General features: G+C 46.3%; 1 protein-coding gene across 4 annotated transcripts in view; it reads right to left on the reverse strand.

The window, feature by feature from the left end:
* The window catches only part of ASRGL1 (asparaginase and isoaspartyl peptidase 1), a 28,467-nt gene that overhangs the window by 3,225 nt on the left and 9,883 nt on the right, over positions 1 to 15,359 (reverse strand). For 3 of the 4 annotated variants that reach the window (XM_008274392.5, XM_089326419.1, XM_002721046.6), the window contains 3 exons: positions 12,672 to 12,814; positions 11,577 to 11,734; positions 1,304 to 1,422 (listed from right to left, as the gene is read on the reverse strand). In XM_008274392.5, coding sequence (XP_008272614.1) covers positions 1,304 to 1,422; positions 11,577 to 11,734; positions 12,672 to 12,814 — 420 coding nt within the window. The remainder of the gene's footprint in view (positions 1 to 1,303; positions 1,423 to 11,576; positions 11,735 to 12,671; positions 12,815 to 15,359) is intronic. The other variant, XM_089326426.1, reaches the window with a different exon arrangement.

The raw sequence follows: 15,359 nt of genomic DNA on the forward strand, positions 1-15,359 counted from the left end.
GGTAGGAAGGTGAACTACGGTATGGGAGAAAGTTTTTCCTTTTTTTTTATAAACGTCGCTGTGGGACAAACTGGCCGGTGGGACAAGAGGCCCTGATATCCGGCCCAAGTCTGTTTTCAGTTGGTCTAGGGCCACGAAAGGCCAGGGTGACTCTGAGAGGTCCTGGCACGGGGAGCAGGATCCCGGTATCCGTTCTCAGGGTGACAGCTGCCCTGCCAGAGGGGAAGGTGTTGTGTGCCTGGTATCATCCCTCCTGAATGTCCATGCAGGGTCCCCCGTGCCAGCTGGAGCACGCCCTGGGGAGGAGGGTTCACCAGAAAGGCCAGACAGAGCCCAAGACGAGGACGTCTGAGAATTCAGGTCATGCTTTTTTCTCTTTCAAGACTTTGCCACGGAAACTCAACAGGTCCAAAATTAGTTTCTAGGATTGGACCCTGGGCTGGGGCTGAGTCCTTGTCTGAACCCAGATGGATGGAAGCTGTACTACTGATCAGGCCTATTTGGCTGGAAATTTCGTTAAGGGAAAACACAAAGACTATTGCATATCTCTGGAGGCAACAAAGCTATCAGGCAGGCTTCTCTTCAAAGCCGCTTCAAGTGTCTCCTCTGAGTTCGTGACACAGTGGAGAATCATCAGGGGTGCAGATTGTCCCTAAAGACGACAGCAATACCCTGGAGAGGGAGGGGAGGGCTGGTTCCCCACCAAACGTAGAAGCTGCTCTTTTGGGCAGATGGCACATTTCAACTGTTTCTTAAAACTCCAGGTGTCTGCATGTGCTCGCGAGAATTCCCCTAAGAGCCTGGAGGTCTGCACAGCCACCTCTCTCTGCCAGGCAGCTGTCTGGGGAGAGACCATGCTTCTGTGCTCCTCTCCAGTACTGCTGTGGACGCGTGTCACTTGCTGCACACTTTAATTCTCGGCCTTCTAAGACTGCTGCTTTGGGCCTGTACCTGAGCTAGGGTTTCATGTACAACTCAGCCTGCAGCTGCAGTGCCTGGGGCCGCACAGGAGACAGAGGCACCGCTGGGTGATTTGGGGGCTGCTTTAGCATTCCCCATCTCCATTTCCCTCCCGAAGCAGTGCTCCAAAAGGCATGCCAGCTAGGACAGGTGGTGTGGGCACCTGACGCAGATGCCCTCATGACAGTTCCCTGTACAACTCCCTCCCAACCCCAACAGAAGTGGCCGCATCAGAGAAGGGAGGTGAAGAAAGAGAGGGGGCGAGAGGGGCAGAGAGCGGACAACGAGCAGAAACCTCTGAGAAGGAAGGAGAGAGCAAGGCGGAAGCCGCCCACGGTCCTACCTACGCACGGCGAGTCCCCGACCCGGCCGACCAGCTTATTGATGGTGCCTCCTGTGGAGGTGGCATAGGCTACGTTTCCTTTGCAGTCCAAGGCAACAGCACCCACGGTTCCCAAGTTTCTGCCAAAAATAAACAGAAATAAGCAACAGCTTGATGATGAGAAACGCTCCCACAGCTTGCAATGAGACCTAAGGCCACTGAAATTTTCCCGTTACACATGAAGGCCAGTGGGATGCTCTTCGGTCCCGCCATTCCAGCCAGATGTACGAGTTCAGTACCCTTTTCCGGCTGTGTGACCTCAGTCAAGTTTTAGTCTCTATGTCTCACTGTCCTCACTTAGAAAGTGGGGACAAAACAGAGGGTCTCTCAAACTTTGATGTGCATAAGAATCCCTTGGACCTCTGGGTTCCCCAGAGATTCTGAAGTTGCCACCAAGAAAAAGGGAGACCTGAGTTGGTAGACGGGGGGCAGGGGTGGGGGAGATGGGCCGAGTGCCTGTCCCTTCCAGGTGTCCCCGATGCTGCCTTGCAGGTAGCCCACCTTGAGTACCTATTTCACACGAACATCACGTAAGTTAATGTTCCCCCCATATTTCATTAAAAATTCTCATATATTAAAAAGTTGAAGAAATCATACACCCGCACCATACACCCGCCATGGAGATTCTACCGTGTACACTGTATTTGTGTGCTGGGACCCAGCAGTAAACCAAAGGCAGAGAGTCCCTCCTCCCGTGCAGCTTGCCTTTGGGGCAGAGGGCGGGAGTACCAGAGCAGAAAGAACTCAGGTGGTGATGGAAACGCGGGGGAAGAACCCAGGGACCCAGGGGCACGGGGTTGAGGGCGGGTGGGGCAGGGACAGGGAGATGCTGTCTTCACACAGGGCTCCCCTGAAGGAAGTGAGGGGCAGGCCATGCTGACCGCCGGGGAAAAGCGTTCCAGACACAGAAGCATGCTTTCCATATTCATGGGATTTCAAGGAGGCCATGGTGGTTGGAGAGAATAAAATGAAGAGAGTGGTAGGGGCAAGATTAGAGGAGCAGCCCGGGACCGGATGAGGAAGGCTGTGGCGAGTGGTTACACAGGACTGCCCAAATCTGTGCCTGTCATCCCAGGGCAGTTATTAACAGCGTCCCTTTCGCTCCCAGGCAAGCTCCAGTTTGAACACTAAATCATCTGGTCACCCTACTCTGAGGCCAGTGTAAAGGCTTTACTTATTTATTTATTTTTTTGTTAAGGCTTTAATTCTGATTGAGATGGGAGGTGACTGAGGCGTTTGAGCCAAAAGGTTTCACAGTCTATAAGTTTTTTTTTTAAATAAATATTTTATTTATTTATTTGAGAAGTAGAGTTACAGATATAGGGAAGAGACAGAGTGAAAAGTCTTCCATCTGCTGGTTCACTCCCCAATTGGTTGCAATGGCCAGAGCTGGGCCATTCTAATGCCAGGAGCCAGGAGCTTCTTCCACATCTCCCACATGGGTGCAGGGGCCCAAGTGCTTGGGTCATCTTCCATTGCTTTCCCAGGTCATAGCAGAAGAGGAGCAGCTGGGACACGAACTGACAAACTGGAGCCCATATGGGATGCCAGCACCGCAGGCAGAGGCTTAGCCTACTACACCACAGCGCCTGCCTCACAGTCTAAGTTTTAAAAAGAAAACATTCTTACCACTAAACCCACCTGTGACAATGCCTACACCAAGAAAAAAAGACATAATGTCAACGGTTGGCAAGGGCGTGCAGGGATTCCATGCAGGCCTGCTCAGAGCCGATGTTGCTATGGTTTCCTTGGAAAACCATTTGGCACTACCTACGGACACTGAAGGAATGTACACTCCACAGCTCCCCGTGTGCCTGTCCATCACAAACATGATCGTGTTCACCAAAAGTGGACAGAAACATTCACAGCAGCACTGGCTGTCACCACTCAGGCTGAACACATACGTGTCCGCCAAAGGCGGAGTATTTAAACTGTGGTACCTTCATGAAGTGGAGCACGCTGCTGTGACAGGAACCAACCACCGCAACAGACACACAAGTCTCAGAGCGCTGGGGGAGGGCGGGCCGAAGGAGGGCACTCTGTGATCCCATTTAAATAAAGGTAAGAAACATCTTCCATGGAGTAGACGTCAGGCAATTGGGGCCAGCGCTGTGGTGTAGCGGGTGGGGCCGCTGCCTGCAGTGCCGGCATCCCATATAGGCACCAGTACGAGTCCGGGCTGCTCCTCTTCCGATCCAGGTCTCTGCTATGGCCTGGGAAAACAGCAGAAGATGGCCCAAGTCCTTGGAACCCTGCACCCGTGTGGGAGACACGGAAGAAGCTCCTGGCTCCTGGCTTTGGATAGGTGCAGCTCTAGGTGTTGTAGCAATCTGGGGAGTGAACCAGCGGATGGAAGACCTCTCTCTCTGAGTAACTGTGACTATCAAATAAAATAAATAAATCTTAAAAAAAAAAAGAAGCAGCCAGGCAAGCAAATGCAAGGAGGGATGAGGAAGCTTCTGACCGCAGCGTCGTCTTCTTTGTAAATCCGGGCGCTGATTACATGGCTGCGTTTATTCCATAAAAAGTCACCCAGAAGTGCATATGATTTGTGTGCTTCCGTATGGACGCTATACTCCTACAGAGTTCATCTCCAAAGAATTCCTCTGGCTGTGGGGTGGGGTTAACAGGGAGACAAGAGGAGAAACAGCAAAGGAGGCTTGAGGAAGTGTTGGCCGTGGGAGGGTGAGAAGTGGGCTGGAGCTGGCACAGTTTGAAGGTGGAGCTGACAGAATTTGTAGGTGGGCTGAGTGGGAGAGAATCATGAAAAGCTCTCAGCAGCTGAGGGACGTGAGAACCAACGACTGAAAGGTGGATGGTTATTAGAAGAGGGACTTGGTTTCCTTGCTGGTGTGTGCGTGTGTGCGTGTGTGCGTGGTGGAGTAGCAAAACAAAACAATTCCATTTGGGACACGAGCTTGGGGTCAGGCAATCACATGGAGAGACAGAAGGGTCTGGCATTCATAGAGCTTGGAAGAAACCCCCTGGAAGGCAAGAAGATGGGACTCCTATCGTCTACATCACAAAAACAAATTCCAGGTGGCTTAGACCTAAACACTAAACACTAAACAAATCCTTCCAGAAAACCTAGCCGACTGCAGGGAGGATACTTTCTGAGGTTCCAGTCTCACAGGCTGTGAGAGAAGATATCTCTATCTGTATCTATATCTATCTATCTATATCTATATCTATCTATCTATACATATATATATATATAATATTTTCTAAGGCAAAAATACCATAAAGAAAATAAAAGCAAAAGAAGACAGATTTGGGAGGTTTTTTTTTTAACAACACAGAACAAATGTAAAGCGCTCATTAATAGCCAGGGAACAGCTAACCACAGACAATGTGCACTTCACAGGAGGGAAGTATCTGCCCACCCCAGCATCTGCCAAGGGCCAGGGCAAGAATACAAACACAACAGGGGGCCCATATTTAGGATATAAAAATCTACCTTTTTACCGTGGCAAATTTATCTTGAAAATCTTTGTAGCACATAGATGCTAGACTTACAAAGAAATGGGATTATGTTCCAACAAACCCATTGTTGAAAATATGAAACTGTGGGGCCGGCGCTGTGGCTCATTAGGTTAATCCTCCACCTGCGCCGCCAGCATCCCATATGGGCACTGGTTCTAGTCCCGGTTGCTCCTCTTCCAGTCCAGCTCTCTGCTGTGGCCCAGGAAGGCATTGGAGGATGGCCCAAGTGCTTGGGTGCCTGCTCCCGCATGAGAGACCAGGAAGAGGCACCCGGCTCCTGGCTTCGGATCGGCGTAGCTCGGACCGCAGCGGCCATTTGAGGGGTGAACCAATGAAAGGAAGACCTTTCTCTTTGTCTCTCTCTCTCACTGTCTAACTCTATCTGTCAAATAAAAAAAAAAATATGAAACTGTAAGTCGAGATTCCAGGCCTCCATCTCAGCTACAGGCCATCACAGTTTGGCAACACTGTGAAGTGTCCACTGTTGCCCTCACGACTGTGTGGCTGACTGACAGCTGCAGCTCGCTGCCACTGCCCAGTGCGAGGACAGTATGAGACCCCACATTGCCAGCCTGGGAAAAGATCAAAATTCAAAGTCTGAATTACTATTCTGATTGAATGCCTGTTGCTTTGGTGCCATTGTAAAGAAACCCTAAGTTGAACCATCGTAAGTTGGGGATCATCTGTATGTATCTATTTTTTTTTGGCTATATTCAAGGTATACAACACTTTTTGATACACACACACATAGTAAAGTGATTATTACAGTTAACCAGAATAACATCAATCTTTCAAAAAAAATTTTTTTTTTTTAACAGATAGAGTTAGGCAGTGAGAGAGAGAGATAGAGAGAAAGGTCTTCCTTCCATCAGTTCACCCCTCAAATGGCCACTACGGCCAGAGCTACGCCGATCTGAAGCCAGGAGCCGGGTGCTTCTTCCTGGTCTCTCATGCAGGAGCAGGCGCCCAAGCACTTGGGCCATCCTCCAATGCCTTCCCGGGCCACAGCAGAGAGCTGGACTAGAAGAGGAGCAACCGGGACTAGAACCAGTGCCCATATGGGATGCTGGCGGCGCAGGCGGAGGATTAACCTAGTGAGCCATGGCGCCGGCCACCATAGTTTTCTTTATTTGAATATACCCAGAATCCTCTCAGAAATCTCCATCTACAATGATATTAACTATAATCCTCACAGAGCACAGACCTCCAAACTTACTCCTCTGACCTAACTGCAACTTTGTACCCTTTGACCTTCATTCTCATTTCTCCAAAGTGCCCTGCACCAGCCCCCACAAATACCATTCTATTCTGTTTCTGTATAGTCAACTGTTTTTTTGATTCCACATTTTTAAGTGGGTTTGGCTGACCTCACTTAGCACAGTGTCTTCTAGGCTCGTGCACGGTGCTGGTGACAGGCAGGTCTCCTTTTTAAAGCCTGACCCATCTGCCACTGCGTATGGACACCACTTTCCGTAGTCATCGTTGGCTGACGGGCACTTCAGGTGATAACACGTTCTGACTGCTGTGAATGAGGCTGCACTAAATGTGGGAGTGCAGACGTCTTTACAAGTAGTGTTTTCACTTCCTTTGGGTCTGTGCCCAGAACAGGAACAGCTGGGCCACACGGTTCTATTTTTAATTTCTTAGGAACCTTCACACTGTTTTATCTGGAAAAACACGTATTGCAAAGCTATGTTGTCATATGACTGAAAAACTTCCAATGATGACTTAACTTAGTAATTGCGCACACCCGGACTACGAACTGACCAGCTGGTGATGGCAAGTGAGCAAAAAAAAAAAAAAAAAAAAAAAAAGAAAAAAGAAAAAAAAAAAGACTAAATACACATGTACAATCCATACATTATTGGGCATGCTTCCTATGAAGTCAACGTTGCTTGTCTTCATTTCAGGGGCAGTGACCATGTTTTTATAGTCAACATTCCCAACACAATATAAATTTTATTGATAAAATGCCAAGACACCTTGTCTAGAGTCCAAGTAGGTCTTAGCAAGTGTTAAATTGATTTAATGTGGAAAAGTCTCACTCTGCCTGTGCCAGCAGCAACTGTAATTATCAGTAAAGCTCTTCAAGTAATATTCTGATTTGGAACTGAATCCTGATTTTTGTATTACCACACTCAAATACTATATGGATTTATATATGATACATTATCAAACAATATAGCTTAGCGTATAATCACAATTGGTTATTATAGTCATTGTCTTCTTTTAAAAAATATTTATTTGACAGGCATAAAGAGAGAAGGAAAGAGAGATAAGAGAACTTCCACCTGCTGCTTCTCTCCCTAAATGGCAGTAACAGACAAGTCTGGGCTAGGCTGAAGCCAGGAGACCAGATTCTGGCTGCAGGGGCCCTGGTACTTGGGCCATTTTCCACTGCTCTCCCAAGCAGGGGGAAGCAGAACAACCTGGACTCCAGCTGTTGCTTGACTGTGGGATGCTGGCGTTCCAAGTAGTGGCTTAACGGCTGTGCTACAACGTTGGCCCTGATTTTCATCACTTTTAAGTAGTACAAAAAAGTTCTTCATTTAAATTCTAATGTTGATACATTATAAAGAAAATAAAATAGCTGCATTTTATTCAAATTTCTCTTCAAATGATACTATCTACAGAATTTGGTTTGGGGATTATTTGTATGTGACTCTTCTTCAAGTCTGGCAAATATTTTTTTTCCATGTTTCATAGTATATTTCTCATGCAGTTTGGTTTTGTCTCTCTAAAACCTTTTTCTTTTCTTTGACAGGCAGAGTGGATAGTGAGAGAGACAGAGAGAAAGGTCTTCCTTTTCCGTTGGTTCACCCCCCAATGGCCGCTGTGGCCGGCGCACCATGCTAATCCGAAGCCAGGAGCCAGGTGCTTCCTCCTGGTCTCCCATGGGGTGCAGGGCCCAAGGACTTGGGCCATCCTCCACTGCAATCCCGGGCCACAGCAGAGAGCTGGCCTGGAAGAGGGGCAACCGGGACAGAATCCGGCGCCCTGACCGGGACTAGAACCCGGGGTGCTGGCGCTGCAGGTGGAGGATTAGCCTATTGAGCCACGGCGCCAGCCCTAAAAACTTTTTTTTAAAAAAGATTTCAAAATCAGAATTGCAGAGAAATGGAGATACAGAGAGCTCATCCATCTGCTGGTTCACTCCCCAAATGGCCACAACGGCTGGGGCTGAGCCCGGGCAAAGCCAGGAACCAGGAGTTTCCTTTGGGTCTCCCATGTGGGTGCAGGAGCCCAAGGACTTGGGCCATCCTCTGCTGCTTTTTCAGGCACATTAGCAGGAAGCTGGATTGGAAATGGAGCAGCCAGGACTTGAACCATTTCCCCCATGGGATACTGGCATCGCAGGTGGCAGTTTAACCAGTTATGTCACAATGCTGGCCCCCACTTTAAATACTTCTTAAAGATGAAAAATCTTTTTAAAGATGAAATAGCTTGATTTAGATTTTTTAAATAGATTTATTCATTTATTTGAAGGTCAGGGTTACACAGAGAGGAGGAGAGGGAGAGAGAGAGGTCCTCCACCTGCTAGTTCACTCCTCAAGTGGTCACAACGGCTGGAGCTGTGCCAATTCGAAGCCAGGAGCTTCCTTGGGGTCTCCCACATAGGTGCAGGGGCCCAAGGACTTGGGCCATCTCCCACTGCTCTCCCAGGCACGGCAGAGAGCTGGATTGGAAGTGGAACAGCTGGGACTCGAACTCGTGTCCAGATGGGATGCCAGCACTGCAGGCAGCGGCTTCACCAGCCATGCCACAGTGCTGGACCCTCAATTTAGATTTTTAAAAAAGATTTATTTATTGGGGTCGGTGCTGTGGCACAGCAGGTTAATGCCATGGACTGAAGTGCTGGCATCCCAAATGGGTGCCAGTTTGAATCCCTGCTGCTCCACTTCCGATCCAGCTCTCTGCTGTGGCCTGGGAAAGCAGAAGAAGATGGCCCAAGTCCTTGGGCCCCTGCACCCATGTGGGAGACGTGGAAGAAGCTCCTGGTTCCTGGCATCAGACTGGCCTAGTTCCGGCCATTGCAGCCAATCACCTGCTGCCTCCCGGGGTATGCATTAGGATCAAGCTGTATCAGAAGTGGTGGCAGGATTTGAACCCAGGCACTCCAATATGGGAAGTGGGTGACTTAATTGCTGCGTCAAAAGGCATATCCCATTACTTTATTTAAGACATTTTACATGATTTAACTTCTCATTTTACTATCCATTAAATTAATCACCTACTTTAATTCTCCATCCTAGGTAGTGATTCACTGCATTTTTTTTTAAATCCTAAATCATCTGCCTGGCATTTTACAAAATTCTGAATCATTATAAACCTAGAAAATTTCCATTGTTTTTTGTAAACACTATATTGATGGTGTCATAAAAAATCATTAGGCATGGCTAAATATTGGACACCTCATAGTATTCTTTCAAGAACAGGATGTGCAGGTTTTCTGTTGTCTCTTTCTGACGCTGGCTGTCAGTTATCTGAGGTTGTGAGCTCTTCTGTGTGTGACTCTTTGTGGTCAGCAGTTCAATCTTCCTTTAGTAAAAGTCATGAAGTCCCAGGGATTTCAACTGAGCAGTTCAGGTTGTGGATTTGGTGAGAATAATAACTTTCTTACTAATTTTCATTATTTTGACCAGTAATTATATCTTCACATAACAAAGAATTTGTAATGTCCTGTCTGCATTTGATGTTGGCCATCTTGGAAGAATACTGCTTATTTTTACTGTTTTCAAAGACTGCTTCTTTAAAGATTTTTTTTTCTTTCAGGTTTTTTTTTTTTTTTTTTGGTGAGCTCTGCTTTGGTACCTTTTTGTCTATCAAAATCTTGATCTACGTTCATTTTCAAAAATCTAGTAATTAAAAAATAAAACAATTATATCCTAAGTATACAAAATCAAAATATATTTTCACAAAAAACAAATCTAATAAACTGGAAAAAGCAATTTGCAAATATAATTTTTGAAGTTAGTTTTTTGTAAAATATACAGGATTTTCTATGAAAGACAAGATATGAATTATAATGAATATTTTAAGAAAAATTAAAGTTGAAAAATCTTATATTTTTGAAATCAGCTAAATATTTAAATTTTTTTAACAAAACAAACTATTCACAATTCTGATATTGCTTGTCCACATAAATAGCTGGTCCTTCATGCAGGGCTGTCTGGACCTGGGTGGTCACTCCAGCAGCTGCCAGCTATAGGTGGTCTCTGAGTAGCCAGGAGCTGTGTGTGCCTAGTCCATACTGTGATGTACCAGAAGCGGAAAACACATGTCATATTTTAGAGATTTAGTATGAAACAAGGGTCCAAGATATCTGATTAATAATTTATTATATTGATTGCATGTTGAAATGATAATATTGCGGATATATGGGTTTAAACAAAATATATTATTAATTTTACTTTTTTTTTTTTTTTTTTTTGACAGGCAGAGTGGACAGTGAGAGAGAGAGAGACAGAGAGAAAGGTCTTCCTTTGGTGTTGGTTCACCTTCCAATGGCTGCTGCAGCCGGCGCACCGCGCTGATGCGATGGCAGGAGCCAGGTACTTATCCTGGTCTCCCATGGGGTGCAGGGCCCAAGCACCTGGGCCATCCTCCACTGCACTCCCGGGCCACAGCAGAGAGCTGGCCTGGAAGAGGGGCAACCGGGACAGAATCCGGTGCCCTGACCGGGACTAGAACCCGGTGTGCCGGCGCTGCAAGGCGGAGGATTAGCCTAGTAAGCTGCGGTGCTGGCCAATTTCACTTATTTCTTTTTAGTTTTTTTTTTATACAGCTACTAGAAACGTTTAAGTTAGATAGGGGCTCTTGTTATACTTCTGTTGAGCAGTGCTGTCCTATTCTTGCACATACACCCCATGTGTTCTGTAGTAAATTAACTATTTTGTGTATTTGTCATATGAGGGCCCAGGGCAGGCGCCCCCTGGCTTACATCCAAAAGCAGCATTGCCTGGTGGGGTTGTGTGGGAACAGTTTTTGGAGAGCACCAGGATGATATCATTTAAAATGAACATGGGCCACGGATAAAGCAGCCCCCTCCCTGTGACTCTAGGCAACAGACCAATAGCTATCACCCACGACCACCACGCAGCCAACCTTGTGAAACAGCCCTTGACCTGGGGGACGCAGCAGGTGCACCTGGGAAACTTTTTCACATCACAGCTGCCTGGATTTCCCTCCTCAGATCTGGTCAATTTGAGTCTCTGTGAGAGAGGCCCAGACATGCATATCCTGAGAAAGCTCCCTAGGTGGCTGTCTGGTTAAATATTACCTCACTAAGAAGTATGTGAAGTTGAATTCCACTACACATCCTTAGACCATATTCAAATTTTATTTTCAAAATTTCCCTTAGATCAAGAGGCTCTTATCGGGGATTCTGAAATCTGTAACACAGAAAGCCGTCATTTAGAACACATAACCTGACTTCTTAAGAGTTGTGCTGACTTCTCTGCACCGTGGAAGAGTGCTTCGGCAGGTTCATTACGTATCCCTGACCGCAGAGGACCTGTTCAGTCAATTTCAGAAGCGTCCCTAACATTGATGCACTGATGCTAATCACTCTCCATGTCAGAGAAGGAACTGGAACCTAGTTTAAGCTACTACTTGCAGCAATAATAAGTGAGATTAAATTTAACAATCAAAAGAGCCGTTCATCCATCATTTAAGGAATGCGCAAAATCAGGTGTCTGCCCGACTCACGCCCTTGCACAGGCCTGGCAACGTGAGCACACGCGAGACTTACTTCTGACAGTCTGGTTTCTGGGCAGCTTTCTCATGCTTCTCCTTTTCCAGGCGTTTCTTGTTCCTCTCTGTGACCAGCTTTTCTCCAGGAATCTCTGGAATCCCCATCTCTGCTGCAAACTGGGCTGCACCTTGGTCAGTCAGAAAGCAATGCGGTGTCTGAGCAGGGAGAAAAGGACAAGTGTTTATGGTGTGTTGAGAAATTTTGAATCTTTCCAAGTATTCCATCTGTGTGGGTGCAGAGACTCAAAGATGCAATTTCCCTTCATTTTCTGAATGCGGAAAAGAGCCTGGCTCTCTGAGTTTTTGCATTTTCAGAAAAACCCCTCCAAACTGATTTTTTTATTACTTTGGGGATATAAGTTACATACGACCTTAAATGTGGAAATTTGATTCATTTATCATTTTGTTTATTTTTTAAAAATGTATTTATTTGAAAAGTAGTGTTAAAGAGAGACACAGAGAGAGGACAGACAGACACTGGGGGCTGGGCCAGACTGAAGCTAGGGGCTAAGACCCCATCCAGGTCTGCCATGTGAAAGGGGGCTGAAGAAAGTACATGCATGTTCTGGGGCCGGCGTGGTGGCACACTAGGCTAATCCTCCGCCTGCGGCGTTGGCATCCCCTATGGGCGCCGGGTTCTAGTCCCGGTTGCTCCTCTTCCAGTCCAGCTCCCTGCTGTGGCCCGGGAAGGCAGTGGAGGATGGCCCAAGTGCTTGGGTGCCTGCGCCCGCATGGGAGACCAGGAAAGAAGCTCCTGGCTCCTGGCTTCAGATCAGCGTAGCTCCGGCTGTGGCGGCCATTTGGGGAGTGAACCAACAGAAGGAAGACCTTTCTCTCTGTCTCTCTCTCTCACCGTCTGTAACTCTACCTGTCAAATAAATAAATAAAAAAAAAGAAAGTACATGCATGTTCAAGCGATTCCTAGTTAGGCTGCTTTGTTAACAGCCATAACCTTGGCTGGTTTGAGAAGCTCAGGTAACGCTGTTTCTGTTCCTGTTTGCAGTTTTAGGACAGCAGTGATCTCCCGTCAGCCCCCTTTATGGCTGGAGGACAGTAACCATCCCTTAGAGGAGAATGCTGTCATCACAGATACCTTTTCCATAACGAGCCGTGCAAGTTTAACGGGATTTGCTATGCAGCGGACTGCAGACACTGCTCCCGTGGACAGGTCTTTTCCATCCATGATACTAGCATCCATTTCAACTTCACCGTTTACGTTCAAGACAGACCCATGACCTGAAACCAAGAAGTTGAAAAGTAAGAATTACACATTTAAGAATGGCTTTTAATTCATTCTGCATTCCATTACCAGAGGATTGTTTAAAATTTATTTTTGAACTGGGGAAGAGAAGGGGAGGGCGGGAGGAGACAGGAGCCTAGAACACCACCTGTGTTTCCTACATGGATGGCAGGGGCCCGAGCACTTGGGCCATCTCATACTGCTTCCCCAGGCACATCAGCACGGAGCTGGACTGGAAGCAGAACAGCAGGCACTTGAACAAGTGCTCAGATATGGGAGGTCGCAGGCAGTGGCTTAACCCCCACTGCACCACAATGCCAGCCCTAGAGATTTTTTGAAACTGATAATTTAAGCAAGATAAGTTTCTTTTTTCTTTCTTAATCTTTTTCTTTTTTTTTTTTTTTTAATTTGAGAGGCAAAAAGAGACACACAGAATGAGATAGTGAGAGAGAGAGGGAGCACGTTCCCATCCACTGGTTTACTCCGCAAATTCTCGCAATGGCAGGATTGGGTTGAGTTGAAACCGGGAGCTGCAAACTGTACCCAGGTCTCCCACATGAGTGGCAGGGATCCAGCTACTTGAGCCAACACTGTTGCCTCCCAGGGTCTGCATTAGCAGGAAGCTGGAACTGAGAGCAGAGCCAGGAAACGAATCCAGGCACTCTGATGCTGGAGTCCTAACCAGCATCTTCACCATCAGGCCAAATGCCTGCCCCAAGATTAGGTTCTGAAAATTAATTTTACTAATTATAAAGGCACTGCAAGCTGTCTTTTGGGTAGAGAATTGGATGCTTTACTATTAAGGGGAAGCAGGAGATTGAGAAAGTCAAACTTGAGAATTTGGGTTATGGCAATGCTAATTTCCTTAGTTAAATCTAATATTAAGCCTGTATTATCTGCAAAAGTACTGTAATACTGTCCATTAACCTAGCGGATACACTACTATTTGCCGAATGCATGTTAATAAAAAGGAAGCAAGTGCAACAGAACTATTTTTACACAAAATATATGACATTAGAAGGTACCAGAAGGAGAACTAGAAAATATGTGGGTCACATCAAGTTATGTGGGAAAATATGCCACAAAAAGACTCTCCCCAGCCAGTGAGGAGCAAGCAGTGATTACTTACCACAGTGAGGGGGAATTAGAGAAAAGGTCTTGAATTCACACAGAATTAGAGAATTAGTGTGATGTTAAAAAAAACTGCGTGGACTTGTGGCCAAAAAAGGCACAGGAACAGACTTAACTTCCTGCCTTAAACTGGTGGACACAAAAGGTGGACACAGCACCAAACAGCGATCATTCGGACGTCACTCAGCCATATCCAGGCCGTGCAGGATGGTGGCTCCCGAGAGAGGCGCCACGAGGAGTGCCCCATAGAGCCTCAGCTTTCTGCCTAGAGTGTTTCCAGTCCCCACACAAAGCTGGACTCTGTGGGGCAGAGCACTTGAGAGGAGGCTGCCAGGAGAGAGAGCCAGCAAACAAGTGAGGGCTCCCCGCTCTGCAGAGGAGCCCGATCCTTCAGCTGAGTGCTGGCGGTACAATAAGGGAAGGGTGGAGTGGTAAAACCTCAAAGGGCACCCGGTACTGGGTGTGGCACCCAAAGTATCCTGTATCAGCAGGGGGCAAGTCAGGCTACAGCAGGCCCCCCTGGTCCCAGCTAACAAACCTTAGGGGCAAATCTCAAATAGCTCAGACTGCTTCTCAAGTAATCCTTCAAGATTACTGAGACAGCCAGAGCCCGTCGAGATAAAAGTCATAATGTCTGGTCTCCAATAAGAAATCACCAGACACACAAAGAAACAGGGAACTATGACCTGGAATGAGGAGGAAAAAAAAAAAAACAACCCAATAGTAACAGACTTGGAAATGATACAAATGACACTTGGTAGACAAGGATGTAACACAGGTTTATAATTATGTTTCACATGTACTAGGTTCTGGAGGAAAATATAAAAGGACCCAAGCAGAACCAGAGATTGAAGAAGATATATATATATATACTGGATGGTGTTAACATCAGATTAGACACAGCAGCAGAAAATACTAATGAACTTCAGACACACGATTAAAAACCACAAAATAAAAACAACAACAACAAAGAACAAAGAACAGAATCATTGCGCTCAGGGAAAACTTCAAGCAGGTTAATATATGTATAACTGGAGTTCCCAGAATGAGAGGTGAGCTAAAGGGACAAAAAATTAAAAATGGATATATTTTTTTAAATTTCATGAAAACTAAACTCACAGATCTGAGAAGCTTAATAAACTCTAAAACAACCAAAATATGATGAACACTACTAAAGCCAGGTGCATCAGGATCAAACAGTTCACTGCTAATGAGAAGCAGAAAATCATAAAAGCATCCAGAGGTAAAGACACGTTAGGCAGAGAAGGAAAAAAATGATTATAGACTTCTTGCCAGGAACAATGCAAGCCAGAAGACACTGCAACAGTTTCTTTTTAAAAAATATTATCTATCTATCTATCTTCATGTTATTTAAAAAGCAGAGGCAGAGAGAGAAGGAGGGAAGGAGGC

This window comes from Oryctolagus cuniculus, chromosome 1, assembly GCF_051225735.1.
Source record: "Oryctolagus cuniculus isolate XC-2025 breed Fujian yellow rabbit chromosome 1, ASM5122573v1, whole genome shotgun sequence".
NCBI classification, from domain to species: domain Eukaryota; kingdom Metazoa; phylum Chordata; class Mammalia; order Lagomorpha; family Leporidae; genus Oryctolagus; species Oryctolagus cuniculus.